The sequence below is a fragment of the Pinus tabuliformis genome, chromosome 7 (genome assembly GCF_031772625.1).
Source record: "Pinus tabuliformis cultivar Carrire ecotype Pingquan chromosome 7, CPIR1, whole genome shotgun sequence".
Classification (NCBI taxonomy): domain Eukaryota; kingdom Viridiplantae; phylum Streptophyta; class Pinopsida; order Pinales; family Pinaceae; genus Pinus; species Pinus tabuliformis.
The window spans coordinates 1,744,556,113-1,744,574,853 of NC_142293.1; the positions used below are offsets into that span (position 1 = coordinate 1,744,556,113).

The following is an 18,741-nucleotide window of genomic DNA, read 5'->3' on the forward strand; positions in this document are numbered from 1 at the left end:
CCCAGGCCTTCATTTGTGAGAAAATTACTGTCCATTAAACCTAATAATGTTGTTGATGCCCAAGAACAGAAATCCCGGTGTCAAGACTTCAACAGTAGTGCATGCAAGGAACAGGGCAAAGATCAAGAAAAGCAGAAAGATGGTGGTGAGATGGTTGGGAAGGAGAAGAAGAAACTTGTTGGCTGCTATCAGATTCTCATGGCCCCAAAATTGAAAAGGAATAAAGTTGGATTGAAGAATGGGGCTGCAAAAATTCATCTCAGTCCATCTGACAGTAACATCTGTGCCAAGGAAGATCAAGATCCTGCTGTGGCTTACAACAAAGCAGTAGTAATTTATGCATAGTGTTATCATCAATAATATTATTGTGCAAGAATACGTTGGTTTTATGTTATTATATTCTTTGTGCAAGTGCCTTCAATTCCTAGTTGATTCGTGAAGTGCTTATTATGGCATACATAAAAATTTTGAAATTCACGAGCCACTATGGATGAAAGATTGGTTTATGTAAAAGTTTGAATAGATATATGAATCTGAAAAGGGCAAGTTCAGTGCCTTCAATCTGCTACTTCGATATATATTCTTAGCCTATGTGGATGAACATTGGTTTGTGTAAAAGTTTGAATAGATATGAGTCTGAATTTTGCAATGGGCATGTTCAGTGCCTTCAGTCTGCTACTTTGATAGATACTCTTAGCCACTGTGGATCACACATTGGTTTGTTTAAAAATTTGAATAGATATATAAGTCTCAAATGGGCAATTTCAATGCCTTCAGTTTGCTACTTTGATATATACTCTTAGCCACTGTGAATGAAATATTGGTTTGTGTAGAAATTTGAGTAGATATATGAGTGAATTGGGCAATTTCAGTGCCTTCAGTCTTTTTGATATATACTACTCTTAGCCACTGTGGATGAAATATTGGTTTATGTAAACATTTGAATAGATATATCATATATGAGTCTGAAATGGGCAAATTCAGTGCCTTCAGTCTGCTGCTTTGATATATATAGAGTATATATATTTGTTTACAGGATGATCACTGCATTTTTAACTTATGTCCATTAATCAAATCGATCTTTCAAAGACACAGTAGGCTTTCCTAATCTTGCAGAAAATGGTCCGTCCATATTAAGCCATAAGGATGAAAACCAAGCGAGATAATAATCATCTGATGCAAGTGACTATTGTTGAAAAATATTTCTAACTCTCGTTTTACTTTGACATTATTTTATAATCAAGAAAATGCAGGAAATAAGGCTATATTACAAGCCCATTAGATGAAGTTGGGGTAGATTTTATGGTTTGAAACTAACTCAACCAAAATTTTCTACATTGTTTTTATCAATATGAAAGCCTGAGAAGATAGGTGCAAGTGAAGCAATGGAGTTTTGAAATCAATGAAGGAGATATTGCATTTTCTAGGAAAAATGCCATCATCCACAACCGATTAACCAATTCTTTCTTCCTATGTAGCATCCTTGCTTTGACATAAGTTGGACAGAGATGAGGACTTACACCGATATTCCATATTCAACAACTCTACTTAGACATTGACATAACTCATATAGACATCTCTATGATTGGGACTCAGCAACAGACAAACTCTGCTGTCAAGTCAGCTTCTTATGAAATGGCGAGAGTCTTCTTAAAAATTTCAATATTTCTACAGTTGAGGATTGTAGCAAAGCTCACGGATCAAACTTAACTCCATGCTTATGAGGCATCCGCGTTCTCACAGTTACTTGCAGCTCATTCTCAGTTTTAATGGGAAGGTGATATATGGTGTATTATTGTTGCAGTGGCAGGGGATGGATTTTAATTGTTGGTTGGACCAAAAGAAATTGATGCAAATCAATATTAACTAGTTATTGATAATTTTGCCCACTGAGTTCCCTCAGGTCGAGTATAATGCTTTCCCTACTTATCAAAGAATATTGCTTATCAAAGAGTATTGATTCCTTTTCAATAGGAGTAGCATGTGAGTGTTAGTTTTATAAAGAAGATTCTTTTTATTATTAATAAAAATATAGATAGTTAGTTTCATTTTAAAGGGTTATAAATATGAGTTATAAATACAAGACTTAAAAGGTTGTAAATATTTCAAGGGTTGTAAATATGAGTTATTAATTGTTTTTACTCAAAACATGATAAATAGCAATTTAGCAATTTCTTTTTAGTTGAGTGCCTCAAATTCATGTTTCTTTAGGTTGACCATAAACCCACTAAAGTGGAAAAAATTGTGATTCCAATAATTAGAGGGATTGTCATCACGGGGTGATAAGAAATTTAATATTCCAAGAAGAGGAGGTAGTAGTAGATTCTAAATAAATTAGCAATGCAATAACATAAATGTTTGAAACAAATTTAAAGAGATCCACCTTGTTGAATAATGCACACACTACATGGATAATGAATTTCCGCACTTTATGCCTTACGGCGTTTTCTTTGCAACATCTGGTGCAAATGCTAGTTAAAAATGATTTAATTAATAATAAATAAATTTATATATGTTTATTTTAATTTATAATACATATGTTATATAGACCATTTAAAAAATATTTGTTTTTTAGAAATTTAATTTAAATTAATTATTTACTAAATATTAATATTTTTATTAAAATATATTATTAATTAAAATAAATTTAAAAAAAAATAATTTAATCTTTATTTTTTGGTTTTTTCTTTTCATTCAAGTTAAGCAGCTTAGTTTTCTTTTGCATGAAGTTAAGCATTGTTCTTTCATTTAAGTAAAGCATTTACTTTAGATATGATCAGAATAATTGTACAAGGTAATCCGAATAATTCGTGCAGTACGAGGTAAAAACAGCGAGCTTACGCTTCATTAATTATTCTTCTTCTGGGCAAAGGCATTAAAGCCATTCACGACGTTGGCGCGCAGCCGAGATTTTTGCATTCTCAAACACGCTCCGCTAGAAAGTGTGTATAAAATCAACCCCCAGAAACTCTCTTTTCTGTGAATCCGCGTTATGCTTATTGGCTAGTACTGTTGTTACGCTCTCTTTCAGTTTTCCTGTAACTGAGCTCCGCGTATCATTTTCTCTCCTTCGAGTTGCTGCTGTTGCTGAGGAGTGTGGTTGGGCTTTGCGTGCTCAGGTTTGGTTTTTTGAGTTGCTGCAGTTGCTGAGGAGTGCGGTTGGGCTTTGTCAGTTCAGGTTTGATTTTTTTTTTTCAGAGTAGCATTTACATGGTTAGATTTGACTATTAAATTTATAAAGATATACATATTTTAATTTCTCTGATTTTGAATCTGTGAATTTAAAAAAAAAAACATATACTCTTAACTATTAAATCTACAAACTATATATAATTTTAAATATTTTATATATCTATATATATAATAATTTGTAAAAAACTAAATTTATTAAATCCATTTCTATTATTTTTAAGAAATTTATTTTTTATATCAAACTTGAAAACCAAAATGATTTTTCCTTTCAAGTCAACCGTGCTTCATATAATATTTTTGAAATAAAAATTATAAAAATTCAATTTATTAAACCCATTTTTATTATTTTTGAGAAACTTATTTTTTATATCAAATTCTTGATAAAAAATTTTGTTACGGATTATTTATAAAAAATTTGTTACGGATTATTTATATATATATTATAGTTATTTTTAAGAGTAAATATTTTTAAATATTTATAAGATTTTTAATGGAAATTTATTTTAATAAAGTAAGGTTGAATATTTTAGAGTAGGTTTTTTGTGATAACAAATAATCTTAGATGACTTATGTGAAGAAAGAAGAATTTTTTTAGATATGACTTGATTTTATGTTTTAGTAAATAGTTTAAAAGAATGAAATCTAGTCTCCAACTTTATAAATATGATGTATTGTCTTACATTATAAATTTTATGTTTTAACATAATATTAAAACCCATAAAGGAACTATATATTCTTGATAATTCCAATTTCCTCCACTAACAACTTTTTTTGAAAAGACAAATTCATATCCAAAAAATAGAGAAACAAATTTTGATATTTAGGACTACGCATAATAATATAGGTACTGACTATTAAAAAGGGTTTTGTTATCTTATATGTCACAGAAATTAAAAGGAAAAAGAAAAACAACTTTGATGATAGCATTTAACCACTTTTACAATTAAGTAGATAGATTTGCATTTACTCAAGAAATATGATATGAAGAAGTTAGCATGCTTATATCATTATACCTAAGTATACAAAGAAGTTAGCATGCTTATATCATTATACCAAGTATATAAAGAATGAGTTAATAAGTGAAAAACTCATTTTTTTTGTAAAATCATTTTTTCAATAATGTTGAGATAAAATCGGTGATAGGAAATATATAATGCCTCACCAAATTCTTTTTCAAATGGGAGGATGGTTAATAAGAACATCACATTTATATCAGAGTAATAAGAAAGTCAAATAGTAGGATGATTAATAAGAACATCAAATTTATACTAAAGTAATAAGAAAGAAAAAAACATTTGTAATACCATATTGTCTTCACATTAATATCAAATACAATGAAAATGAAAATTAAATAAATTATCTATTATTTTGTTTTAATTAACAAATATCATTATAAATAAAATTTATCTAACTTTGTTAAACCAGTTAATCATTCATTCATATATATATATAGAGATAATTTTATTTTTCTAATATTATAATTCATAATTATTAATATAATTTTTATTTGATTAATTAAAAACTTTTAAACATCCTCATAAACATACTACATCTTTCATAATACATCTTTTCTACCATATAAACATTGTCATAATTATATTTAATTAATTTTTCAAAAAAATAACAAAATTATTAAAAATTAATCTAGTAATTATTTTATTTATCAATCAATAATGTAAAGAAAAAATATAAAATTTTAATACATATTATAATTATTATTAAATATTTAAGCAAAACAATTTACAAAATGATAATTTATTTATATATTAAATATTTAAAAAATTAAATAAAAAAAATTAATAATAAATATAAGATAAATTCATAATTATTTTATTTAATTAATAAAATATTATTTTTTAATTAAAAAATATTTATTTAATGTTTTTTCATTCACAATGAACACACTTGTATCTTTACTGTAAAAATGATTACAATAATTAGCTTTAATTTGTTCTTAAAAATATGTGCACTACAACACCAAAGATTTTTCCTTTTCTTACACACTCCAAATATGTACACAACACCATCAAAGATTCTTCCTTTTTCACACACTCCAACTTATGCATAAAATGAAGGGTCCAAAACTCTCCCACTAGTGAAGCTTCAGACCATCAATTTTCAAAACCATTTTTTTAATGTTTCATTTCAATTTTCTATTAATTAAGCTTGGTATATTATTTGGTTGTACAATATGTTATTAATAGTAATATAAGTTAGAGTTGGCTTTTCCAATGCCTTATTTCCCTATGAGCTAACTATGGCGAGTTGTAAGCTTACATAGGGACTCACATTTGTCCAATTGTCGTAATTATCCTTAACCGACACTGAGCTTCCTCCATTGCTATATAATGGAGGCTTTCTATGTACATTAACATAAGTTTGTGAGTAATTCAATACTCTTTCATGGTATACAATGCCAACCAAATACATAGTCTTCATCTATTACAATGTCAACCAAATACATATATGACTTCTTCAATGAATATCATTTACAAATCCTCTTAACTTTTCAAGAAATCCTTAGGAATTAAAATCTTTAGTTAAAATATGTGCCCAAAAAAACTTTTGGCTTCCAAATTCTTACCACAAACATTTGAGGGACTCAAAAAAATACTATGTCAGCCAATGCAGGCCATGCATTTCAATTCCTCTTGTCATTCCCCTTCGGAGCAATTCAGCTGGAATTTAACTTAATTAATTGCTTTGTTAAAACTGCAACAATTGAGCTAACTCCTAGTTGTCCACAACAACGCATCAAGTAGCATTTACTGATGATTTGGAGCCATGATGTTTCAAATGGCTCGTCCGTTCAACTTATTCACATATGTTTTCCTCCTTTTTAAACAAAATAAAAAATGGGCAATTAAAAAATGCATAACCTGAATTGCTTGGGATGAACAATGTGTTGTGCCACTTGCAAATGGGTTGTACCAATAACTTGTTGGTCTCAGCTTCAGAGACTGAATGACAACGCCTTCAACAATTTGAGCTGGAGATAATTGTTGATAAGGTGCTAAGCTCTCCTTCCACACTTGATGATGTTGATTGTCAAAAGACTGAAGCTGATGATCATGACGCATCACATGTCTTTGTCACACCCAGTTTTGAAAAGAATACTACTGGTATTGGATCCCGATTGCTAAGCAAAATGGGATATATTGGAGGAGGACTTGGGAAGAATGGAAAGGGAATTGTTGTTCCTATTAACCCTGTAGTGCAAACATCAAGAGTAGGTCTTGGATACGATCCTGTTGTTGCCTCATCACCTACATCCAACTGTGAGGTGCTTGAAGAAAATGCTCCTGATAAACAAATTGATGACATGGCTATAAATGTCATTCCAAATGAAAATGTTGTGGCACCTAGCTTTGAATCTATAAAAACAAAGATTGAGGCATCTCCACATCCTCATCAAAGGAAATCATCCAGGTTCCAACATTATTGGTCAAATAGTAGTCCAACATTCATATCGTTACATAAGAGACGTGAAAGAATGAATTATGGACCAATGCCAACCATCAAGATTGATTGTGTATGGATCCATGAATGGTCGTGGCATCATTTGAACCAATGCTTGAAGAATTCATATCATTGTATTGCATCAATTGTTCATTGTTGATTGCCAATGTTCCCTTAGTTGTGCTTCAGGGGTGAAAAATTACTGACGACGAAGAATGTTGATTCTTGCTTCTTCCGCAATTTTGTTTTGGGGGAAAGGGGGGGAATTAGATGGTGGAAGATATTGTTTTCGTTGCTTTGATCAATGTGATGGTGACAATGTTCAGACAATTTCAGGAGTGTTGTTGTACAACATTTGTATACTTACAAGCCTCATTAGTTGTTTGTTGGTTGATGGTGTTGCTTATGTTTGAACCCTTTGTCCCGGTTCTTTACTGGCACCTAGTTTCTTTGAAACATTTTTTGGAGAAGTTGATAGTGTTTGCCACCCTTGTGCCTTTGCAACAATCCTACTTTTGAGATCGACCAACCTCATTGAGGTTTCATGGCTCTCATCTCTAGAGTTTTGGTACTTCAACATTTCATACTTCTTGATTAGAGTAGGCTTATGTTCTTTCCATTCAATAGATCATTATGGGATCTACAATTTCAGCTCCATGATAATTTGAGCACTAGCATCTTTCTCTCTTTTTGGGGGGATTTTTTTTCCTATGGGTTTTTCTCTCTTTCTCTGCTTATGAGGGTTTGTACGTGGGTACCTAATCATGCCTCGTTGTCAAGACTCATTCTTTGTTTTCTTTTTCTTTAGTTACTCCCTATGTTTTGCTTACGAGGGGGTGTTAGAGTTGGCTTTTCCAATGCTTCATTTCCCTATGAGCTAACTATGGTGAGTTGTAAGCTCACATAGAGACTTGCATCTGTCCAATTGTCGTAATTATCCTTAATTGACACTGGGCTTCCTCCATTGCTATATAGTGGAGTATTTCTATGCACATTAACATAAGTTTGTGAGTAATTCAATACTCTTTCAATATATTTGGTTTTATAATTTGAGTAGGTTTAATTATTAAGAACGTGTTTCTTCCTAAAAAATTATAGACTCAAATGTAAAGGGATACACCCCAATAAACTTTATTAGTCAAACTGATGCTGCAAACATAAAGAGGCTCCTTGTGTCACAAAGAAGGAAGTGACATAAAGCAATTTGGTACCTAGCTTATTATAATATAATTTAGATGGATTGTTGTTTTATTTTTTTTCTCCTAGTAGAATTGGGATGTAGATATATTCTAAATTTTTTATTGCATAATATAACCACACATAATTACAAACTTTAAGGATGTAGTTGCTTAGTTTGTATATTCCCACCATTTCTTCTTTTGTAGCAAAAGTAAATGGACACCACATAACACAAGTCCATATGAAAACATCTACTCCATATGTTTTCCACAACAATTTTATATAATCAACAACATACCTATGTATTCTCTCTTCATGGTAGCATTGCCCACAAGTTATGCCTCTTCTTGCAATCAATGGTTAGTTTATAAACCAAGAAAATCATCCTCTCTCATATGGAGACTTCTATCATATCTAGGTTATACAGACACTTTTCCATGTTGTGGAAAATTTCCTCTATGTCCACACCTATATTCAATATGGACTCTCATCATCAAGAGCATCATGCATAACATAACTCAATCATGGTTCAATACACTAATAAAATTCTCTGCACAATTCTCCAACTCAATATTAATGGAACCACTAGTTAATTCTTCTACATTGAGACATAAACATAATGTTACGGATTCATGTCATCATTATTCTCTATAGGAACAAACATTGCACATGATCAACATCCCAAAAACAATAATCATCCAAGTAATAACATGTAATCTACAGTCATGCACATAGAACTGTACACCAATACAACCAAGCTAACCCATTCACATATATCCACAAGGATTTAATGTACAAATATGAATTCTTTATTCTTTTATGTACAAAATAAGTACAATGACTTAATGGCCACATATCAACTTATAGAACTCATTGGGTTTTCAGGTCCAAGATTATGACAATCTCAACGTTTACCTTGTATCAATCTCAAGATTTCCTCTCTTCTTCTTCAAGCCACCTCTATTATTTTTGTCAGCTACTCTTCTACCTTTTACTTCCATATTCTCTTCTCATGCTACTTCAACTACTAATGCACATGTTCTTTCATTTTCAACTTCTACCTTTTCATTTCCATTTTGAAATCCATCTTCTTCTCAATGATTATTTTTCTATAACATGACCTTCGAGCTTCCACTCAGTAGCATGTTCCTTCTTCAACACATCCTTTAGAATCCCTTGTACACATGCATATAGATCTTCTCTTGACCATTTCTATTTCTCTCATGCTTTGAATTACGAAGATTACTATCACAATGTGTAGTATTGTTACATTTTGCAACAACATTGTCATGTTCTGAGAATTGTCACATTCTGCACCACATCCATTTCATACAATCTTTACATTGGCATCCTCAAAATGACTTTGATTCTCCTATTAGATTCCCTAGGTTATTAAGAAATCATTCCTTCCTGCTTATGAGGTAAACTCTTCCAATTTCTTGTTACCCAATGCAACTTTCATCACTATTGCATTCAATGGTTCTACATTCTTCATTGTTGTGCATTCAATTCTATAAAAAATAAAATGCATCATCGCCTTGTTGCATGTTCTTCTATGCCATATTTCTCAATATATAACATGAGGGTGGCACCGCATATAGTGTATTCCACAACAATTATATATTCAACAACATCTTAGTGCTCTTTTATGGCAGCACTACCTACAAGTTATGTCACTTCTTATAATCAACAGTTAGTTTATAAACCAAGGAATTTGTCCTCTCTCATATGGAGGCTTCTCATATCTAGGTCATGTAGACACTCTTCCATGCTTTAGCAAAATTTGTATACTCATACATACATTCAATAAGAACTCTCATCATCATGAGAAACATACAAAACAAAACTCAATCATGGTCCAACACACTAATAAACTTCTTTACACAATTTTCAGACTCACTAATAATGGCATCACTAGCTAATATTTTTACATAAATATATATACATAATAATAGAGGGTCACAACAACAATTTTTTTTATAGGAACAAACATTCTACATCCTCAACATCCTCACAACATTAATCATCCAAGCAATAGAAATGTAATCTACAACAATGCTCACATAATTATACAACAGTATAACATATGGAGAGGGATTTAATATAGAAACTAGATTTTTTATTCATTTATGAATAGGAGTAAATACATTGGCCACTTATCAACTAGTTGGTTACCAAGCCCAAGGTCATGGTAACCTCAATGATTACCTTGTATCTCTCTTGAGTTCTCCTCTCTTTTTCTTTGAGCCACTTCTATTCTTTTTGTCTAGTACTCTTTTTATCCTTGAGGTTGTATTTATTTATCTACAATGACATGCCTTCCTTCTCAAATAGTTTTCTCATATTTCCTTACTATACCAATTCATATGCTCTTTCATTTTTAACTTTTACCTTTCATTTCCATTTTGAATTTATCTCTTCCCAATTATTCCTCTTTTGCAGTGTGACCTTCCAACTTGGAATCAATAGCATGCTACTCTTTTTATCTTTGAGATTGTATTTATTTATCTACAATGATATGCCTTCCTTCTCAAATAATTTTCTCATATTTCCTTCATATGTTCTTTCATTTTTAACTTTTACTTTTCATTTCCATTTTGAAATTTATCTCTTCCAAATGATTCCTCTTTTGCAGTGTGACTTTCCAACTTGGATTCAATAGCTTGTGACTTTCTAACTTGGACTCAATAGCATGCTCCTTGTTCAACACATCTTTTAGAATCCCTTTTACACGTGTACATATTTTTTCTTACTATTTTTATTTTTTCATGATCTATGCTGCAAAGAGCACTATCATTACAACATCTCTATTATCTTAACTCAGGATCTACCAAGCACCAAACTGGATCAATATATTTTTATTTTATTTTGGCCAAATCAAAATGTGAAACAAGACACTACAACATCTATCTGAATTCAAACTTCTGTGATTTTCATTTTTCATATTAAATCACATTGATTAGAGCTATTTCGAATTATATTTGAATGGAATCTGCTTGGTTACATATTTAGTTGAAATAAATCGTTTCTGCTAGGATGTAGTGAATTCTCATTCATAGATGAATATGTTCCTTATATTTCAATAGAATCCTTTTTGCATGGTTATATACTTAGTTGACCTACAACCTTTTGCCTACATGTATGTAAATATAATAGAAGCACTTTTAAAGGTGGTTATTAGATAAGAGTTTATGTTTGTCCATTGATGAAGGGCATTGCCTTTTATTGCTCTCTGCAGATTATCTTTACTTACTATGGATGCTTCTGAGTTATCGAGTGAGATGGAGGATGTAGAAATGTTCGACACTGCGTCTGAATTCTCGAGTGAGATGGAAAATGAAGAAATGTTCAGCGCGTCTGAATTTTCAAGTGAGACGGACGAGGAACCAACTCTCAGCGGGAACAGCTCTGTTTCATCAATAAATACATCCTCAACCTCAGTTGAAAACCCTCCAGAAGCTATTCCAGATGGATCACATCTATTTCAGATTATAAAGATTGTATCTGACAAGCAGGAATTGAGCTTTGTAGACAAGTTCCATCTCCCAAAAGAACAGATTTTGGGCCTGTGCAATAGAATTTTACCCAATTCTGCAGATAACCATGAGTATCCTGATATCAGAATCGATTTTAAGTCCTTGAATCAAGTATCGTTGCCCACAGTTGGCTTCTATGGGGACAAGAGAACGATGGGTAGAATATTGAAAGAAATGGGCGCGATAGATGATTCGATTCATAAGCAAATGGAGGAAGAAAAGTTCGAGGCAGGCTTGTACGTTGGTCGTTTGGAGCAAGTCATCATTGTTTTCTATTGGCATCAAGAAACCCATCTCACAGATGCATCAAGGAAAAATGTTTCATGCAATTTTATACGCTATGTAGTGGACCTTTGTGATGATGTTTATGTGTGCGTTGAAGATCATAATCTTCTTGAAACTCTAGCTGCTTCTGTCGACACCACTTCTGTGCAATATACACCTCCAGATCGAACAGAGACAATTAAGATAGGCATTTTTCAAAGTTCTAAAAATGATGTCACGGTTTCGTCTGGTTTCCAAGTAAACATTGGAAGGCATATCCGTACGCCAAGTACTGAAGGTGTTGCTATTATGCCTCGACAAACATTGTTCTTTGCTGAAGGATATCACCGCTGTGCTTTTCTCACTGCGAATTACAAAGGGTCAAATAAGTATAGAAATAATCAAAAAATAATTGTTCGGGCTGATGCACTTGCAGCAGAGTTACAGAAATTATCCAAAGACTATGATCTTGATTTCACTAAGCTCAGCAATGACGACTTTGCTTCTCTTTTAGAACATTCTGGATTTCCAGAATTACGGAGCTATACAGATTTGAAAGATTCTATTCAGGTTCGTCGTGCAGAAAATCAAAAGTTCAATATTCAATCGAGGTTGAATGAATTAGAGGAGAAAATGTTGCAGAATTTTCTCCGTGTTCTACCCGAGTACTGCAGTTTTATTCGATATTTATCAGACTCGGAATCTGAAGAGCATGTTGCAGCTCAGGAAACTGATATTGAAACAAGTCCATTGCAGCACCTAGAAGATCAGTTGGCAATTATTTTGGGTGGCAACTCTGGTAGGCAGAAACTGCTTTTTGTGGGCTCGGAGATTAAGTTTCATGGAACAGATGGGGTGGACTCAAGATTCATCGTTGAAAGCCCTGGAAAGTCTGCTCGCCCAGTTCTGCTTGAAGAAGAGATTATGTTAAGAGACACAGTTAATGGTGGCAAGTCAAAAAAGGCAAAGTTTGTAGTTTCAGGTGAGCAGTTTATTCTGAATGTTGGAAGCAAAAGTTTCAAAGGAAATCTAGAAGTCTCCACAGATGCAGTCCGTGAATGGGTAAAATCTTTTGTTCCTAAAAGATTACTAACCCTAGCACAGAACATTGTTTTCTTGGGTTTCCTTTTGAGCAATTTAGAGCAGATGAAGAACTTTGGTCAGCCTATTATAAAGAAACTACAAAATCAACGGCAGAGAGATCTCATAGTTGAGAAACGGCTTCTCTTGGCGATCCTTACTAGCAACAATAACTTGGACAAAGTAAAGAATTTCAATAGTTCTGACATGGAGAAGTTTCTGACTTCAGGTAGCCTTGATAATATTTTGGCTGAAATAGAAAATGGGAAAGCTGACCGTTCATCGCAGTTGCAAGAGTCTCGTTTGCAGTGGAATGGTTTTAAACTTGATGAACCTCTGAAAAGGGCTATTTTTTCCATTGATCAATGGAAAAAGCTTTCCTCACATATATATAATAGTGCAAAAGAAGAATTCAGTAGAAACATTCAAGCAATGATTAGGAAGGATATCCTACCTCTGCTTAGGGAAAAAATTGAATTTGAAAAAGAAGAAAAGGAAAAACTTCAGAAGCAGCAATTTAAAACTGAAGAGGAAAACTTTCTCACTGAAACAAAGGCAAAACTATCCCAAAGAAGTGACATTGGAAAACGTATGCATGTTACAGGCTGTTCTATTGGAAGAGCATACTATGTTACATATTTAGAGGCATGTTTAGAAATCTCCACTGAGGAGGAACAAAAGCCCAGTATACAATGGATGATTGTAGAGCTGTCACCAAACAAAAAAGACCTGGATGAGTTAAATTCAAATCCAATGCATTGCATTATACCCTCTTGCTCAAACCCCTTTGAATTAGTGTGCTGTGATCCTGAGATAGAAAATCTGAAAAAGGTTGCATATCTGAAATCTGGTGAGTTGCTCGTTTTTATCCATGACAAAGAACATAATAATCTGCGCTTGTACATGTTCCCCAAAATTGGACCATTTCTACATGAGAGAAATCATGTTCGCTCATTTAAAAAGGATTTTGATTTGGTAGCTTTTGATGAACGTACCAGATTCCTGGCTTTATATGATGCTCAGGAATCCAAGGTTGTAATATACAAGTTTGATGAATCATTTCGGAATGTAGATTGGACAGGCGTTGAAATCATGCTCAACTTGTTTTCTGGAAGCACAAATATAAAATGGATGCAGTGTGTTCCCGGGAAAGCTGAACTGGTTTTAGTTGACGACACAAACAGGCTCAGGGTTGTAGAACTCCATCAGCAGGATTTGATGAAGCCTAAGCATATCATTCTCTCATCAGACTTTTTAAATGCTTTCATTTCAGGGGACGGTTACTTTCTCTTTGTTTTTCACACACCGGCAAAGTTTTCAGATCACAAGGAAGAATGGGTTCCATCTTCTGCTAAAGGAGCTGCACGAGAAAGCAAGGCTGCATCAGAATTGGAGCTGAAAGTTTACGCGTTAGGTGATGCCATGTCTTTCTTAAAGAACATTTTATTGGATGTAAATGTCAAAGATGTTCGTGATTTGCAGGTGAAGCTTGTATATTATGGCTCTCAGATTCACCTTGTTGTATACTCTGATGTTGGGCGTAGCTGCTCTTCTAAAATTTTGAATCTAGTTTTAGCGACAGAAGTTTTGGAGTTTCAAGAATTAGGAAAACAAGATTCGAATTCAGAAAGAGACCGTAACAATGCCATGGACCGGGACTCTCAGAAGTCTAGTGCTACATTAGACTACATCTATCACATTTTTGATAAATTTGCAGTTGATCCCGCACTATTTAGAGGGAGTATCAGGGATCTTAACTTCCATGTTTTGCTCAAGTCAAGAGACACCACCTTTGGAAAAGACCGCGGGCAAAGAAAATATGAAGAATACTTGAAGAATCTTATTGGGCGGTTAAAGGAAGAAAAGGGAAAAGATTTCTCAAATGTCAGGATTCAGTTCCAAGTTCAACTGGCTGAAATCACAGACAGTACAAAAGTCTTGTTCTCTCCCTATCCAAAAAAGCCGTTGGGAAATTGGTTCCGTCAACTTATTTGTCTTGTACCTATTCAAATAAGTCGTGCTGAAAACAATGGACTACAACCATTGCTTGATGGGCTTCAAATACCTCCACACCTCACTTATGCAGATAGCATATCACTGGCAACTTTGTTGCGCTTCGGCTTGTATGATGCTGTCCTGAGTCAGTGGAATGGTAAAATCAAGGTTGTCTCATCAATGGGCAAACAAAGTAGCGGTAAATCATACTTATTAAACCACCTATCTGGCTCCCTTTTCGATGTAGCTGGGGGAAGATGCACTGATGGAGTGTGGATGACAGTTCGAATGGATTCAGAGTGCCTCTATGTATTGATGGACTTTGAGGGATTAGGCAGTTTTGAGAGAACAGAGCAAGAAGACATGTTACTCTCAGTCCTAAATGCTGCCCTGAGTAATTTAACAATATTCAACAAGAAGGTTTGTATTTAGAGCTGTCTTGTTCGTTTGCTTTTACTGGTTTACCACTTGATCTTCTCATATGTTAGTAGCCTTATCAATTGCCATACTTTGCTTCTTATCAGGATTTTAATCTTGACAAGGAGACGGAAGTTATCTTTCAGCGTTTCCAAAGTGGGGTGAGTTTGGTGAAGGATGCCAAAAATCTATTTAAAGGACTATTTTACATAGCTATCAAAGATGTAGACGTCTCTGATGTGAAGGAATTAAAAGTTGAATTCCGTCAAAAGCTTCTACAAATTTGTAAAAGATCTCGGGAAAATTTTCTTACCAAGATGTATGGAGGAATGTTTGTACTTGCTGCAATGGCTCCTTTTACTCGAAAAGAATATCACCAGGGAAGCCTTCCTCATATTGCTTCGACAATAAAAGGGTTGGGGCATAGCTATAATAGTGGCCGTGCTTTCTTGAGAGATTTGAAGCTTGTTATTTCTCAGATAGCAGTGAAGGATTGGACCCCTATAGATTTGAAACGTGTTGCTATGAAGGTGGATATCCTTCGCAGGAACTTGGTTTCTGCTGTTAAGGCAGGATGCATTTCCATGGCGGGAACCAAAAAGGTACTTATGAATTTTGACTCTCAGGAAGAGGTAAGGGATGCTCCAATAGTACTTGGGGATCTCTTCATTGATTTGCAAGATACTGGCCTGGAGCTTGCAGCTCTAGACGAATCTACATCGAATTATCAGATTTTGAGTCATCTTAGATCAAGACTAGAAAGCGTCTTGGGTAGAAAAGGCAAAACCGATGATTTATGGCACTCCAAATTTCAGGACTTCATAAAGGCGTTGGCTGATAGACGCTGTGATCGAGTTCAAAAATGGCTTCACTGCAACACTGCAGAATTTTCTGGGAATGATGATGTGCAAAAGTTGCAGCTGGAGGCAGTTTTAGCCCTTGCAGAACTGAAACAGGGCCTCTCTGTATGTGGTTGCAAATGTTCTGTTTGTTTTTGGCGATGTGTTTTAGAGAAAGGTCATTCCTCTGATCACTCTTGTATGGGTAACCATGTCTGTGCTGAGAGGTGCACGTATTGTTCTCTCGAATTACACCAAGACCAAGAAAATGAAGTGGAGGAATGTACGAATTTGGCAGGCCATGAAGGAAATCATGATTGCAAAAAGAAAAATCATACATGTGTGGAGATATGTTCTTTATTTGGCAAATCATCCAATTGCAGCAAATCTTGTTGTTTGAAAATTGGACATGAAGGTACTCATAAGTGCAGTTCATCACAACATTTGTGTAACAAAAAGTGTTCCCTTCCAAGCTGCAAAAATATGTGTGTTATACAGATTGAACTTGGGGATCATGAAAAACATGCTTGTGATGAAAGGTTTTGTCCCAGAGATTGCATCATTGAGGGGTGTCCTAGAAGCTGCGGTTACAAAGATCACTTCCATGAATTGACAAGTAATGAACATCTCTGTGGTAATGAACATATCTGTCCTGAGAAATGTGAAGCGGATGGCATTTGTGAAATTTTCACCGAACTCATGCGACAGACACGCTCATTTCAGGGCCAAAGAGGTTCCTTTGAGTATATACATCTATCTGAACAAAATGGTCTGCAAAAGGACTGTTGCATTGCCATTCCACCTTTTAAAAGATACCATGATGGTGTGCATCTCCACACACTAAATCCAGATGTTGTGCATTATTGTAAGGTTAGATGTCAAGCTTGTGGGTATTTTTGTCGAAAACCTATCAATCATTCTGGTTTTCATAGCACTGTTCATGGGAACATGAGGGAAGTCAGTTTTGCATCAGACAAGGAGGAAATTGATATCCAGGGTAGAAAGTATATTTGGGGAGAATCTGGTGTGGCAGAAATGTGTAACATGTATTGTAAATCACAAGGTCGGGGTCACATTCATTTGATTTTTTGCCCTACGAATAAGGGTTTGCCTTGCACAAGGCATATCTATGATGGCTCTCGGCATGAGAGAAGAAAATATGGCCCAGATGTGGATGTGCCAAAAGATGAACTTACCCATGAGACTTACTGGATGCAAATGCGGTTTGAAGATCCATGTACTGAAGAAGATAGGCAAGAGTTTGCTCTATGTAATCATCTGTGCGGGTCAAAGGAGCATAATGAAATTGATGGTACTTCCTCAAAATCTTATTGCACAGAGAAATTATGGCATGCTCCTGTACAAAGAACCTCTTCAACACCATCCACTGCAGGCCACATAATTGCAGGTCACCATTTTCTCTGTGATCATTCAAAAAATGTATCGTATCACATGGTTTTTGTCATTGACAAGTCTGGTTCAATGGCTTTTGCTGATATAAAACCAAACTTGGCCAAATTCGTTCCTCGACACAATTGTAGGCTGGGCGTTGTGTATGAGTCTATTGATCGATTCATTAAGACTCGGCTTAAAACCACTAGCGATGATACTATATCTGTGGTTCTATTTGATGATACAGCAATTCTTGCTCTAGAAAGGAAAGAGATGAAAGAAGATATAGTGGATGATCTTCTTCAATATGTTGCAGAGGGGTCAACCAGTTATTCTTCTGGTTTAACATTGGCAAAAGAGGTCATTTGTCGGGGGTCCAGTGATCCTAATGTGGAGAAAAAGAAACCAATAATTATTTTCTTCAGCGATGGTGGAAACAATGATGGACTAGATCCTATTGATTTTGTGATTGAATTGAATAACACAGAGCCAATGCCGATACTTCATACAATCATGTATGGAACGGATCCTGCATCCTCTATCTTGGAGAAAATGGCAGAAACTGGGAATGGCACATTCCAGCTCAGTGTTGATGAACTGCAATTAGCACGGAGCTTTGAGAATATAGCGATTAATCCTGTCGTTGTATCTTTAATCCATAAGACTTGAAGGTTTAGTGTAATTTACTGCAATTCTAGAATCGAATCTATTTTATTGAAGTATCTGCAGAGGCCTGTATGAGTTCAATTTTATCAAATTTTTTTTGTTTGTTGCAGGGTAAAACAGCTATACTTTGCATTCTAGCTGTCGTGGTTCCACTCTCTTGTTAGATTGCTTAACCCAGCTCCACTTCTCATTGGACGAGTCAATGGCTAGTTCATTATCCTATGCAGCGCGATGAGTAGAAGCCGGACGGAATGCTTTCTATTTTGAATATGCATGGATGGTAATAATATCCTTTCTAGTTTTGTACATACTAAGAGTAGAAGAAGGATTGCCCCATAAATACATTGATGTAAATCGATTATGCAGCTCTGTAATTTACACTATTGATGTAAATTGATTATGCAGCTCTGTAATTTGCACTTTCTATAATTTGTAATTTGTCACAGTTGAAAATAAGTAGTTTGCTAATGGGCATTAAATGAGTGAGGTTTGTATATGCGTATGGTTGGATTTTAGATTAACTATGGCCATATACAGTCTCACTCATTTAATGCTCATTAACCCATAAATGCATTGATGTAAATTGATTCTGCAGCACCGTAAATTGCACTCTCTGTAATTTGCAATTTGCAATCTGTTACGGTTGAAAATAAGTAGCTTGCCAATGGGCATTAAATGAGTGGGGTTTGTATATGCCCACGGTTGAATTTTAGATTAACTAT

The 18,741-nt window shown here is 34.3% G+C and overlaps 1 protein-coding gene across 1 annotated transcript; it reads left to right on the top strand.

Moving 5' to 3' along the window:
• Positions 1-3,000: 3,000 nt before the first annotated feature.
• Positions 3,001-18,449, top strand: LOC149255308 (uncharacterized). Its single transcript, XM_089455004.1, has 4 exons — positions 3,001-3,178; positions 11,069-15,125; positions 15,230-18,024; positions 18,130-18,449. The coding sequence occupies exons 2-3, from the start codon at positions 11,085-11,087 to the stop codon at positions 18,020-18,022; spliced, it is 6,834 nt and encodes a 2,277-aa protein (XP_089311130.1). The 5' UTR covers positions 3,001-3,178; positions 11,069-11,084; the 3' UTR covers positions 18,023-18,024; positions 18,130-18,449.
• The last annotated feature ends 292 nt before the right edge of the window (positions 18,450-18,741 follow it).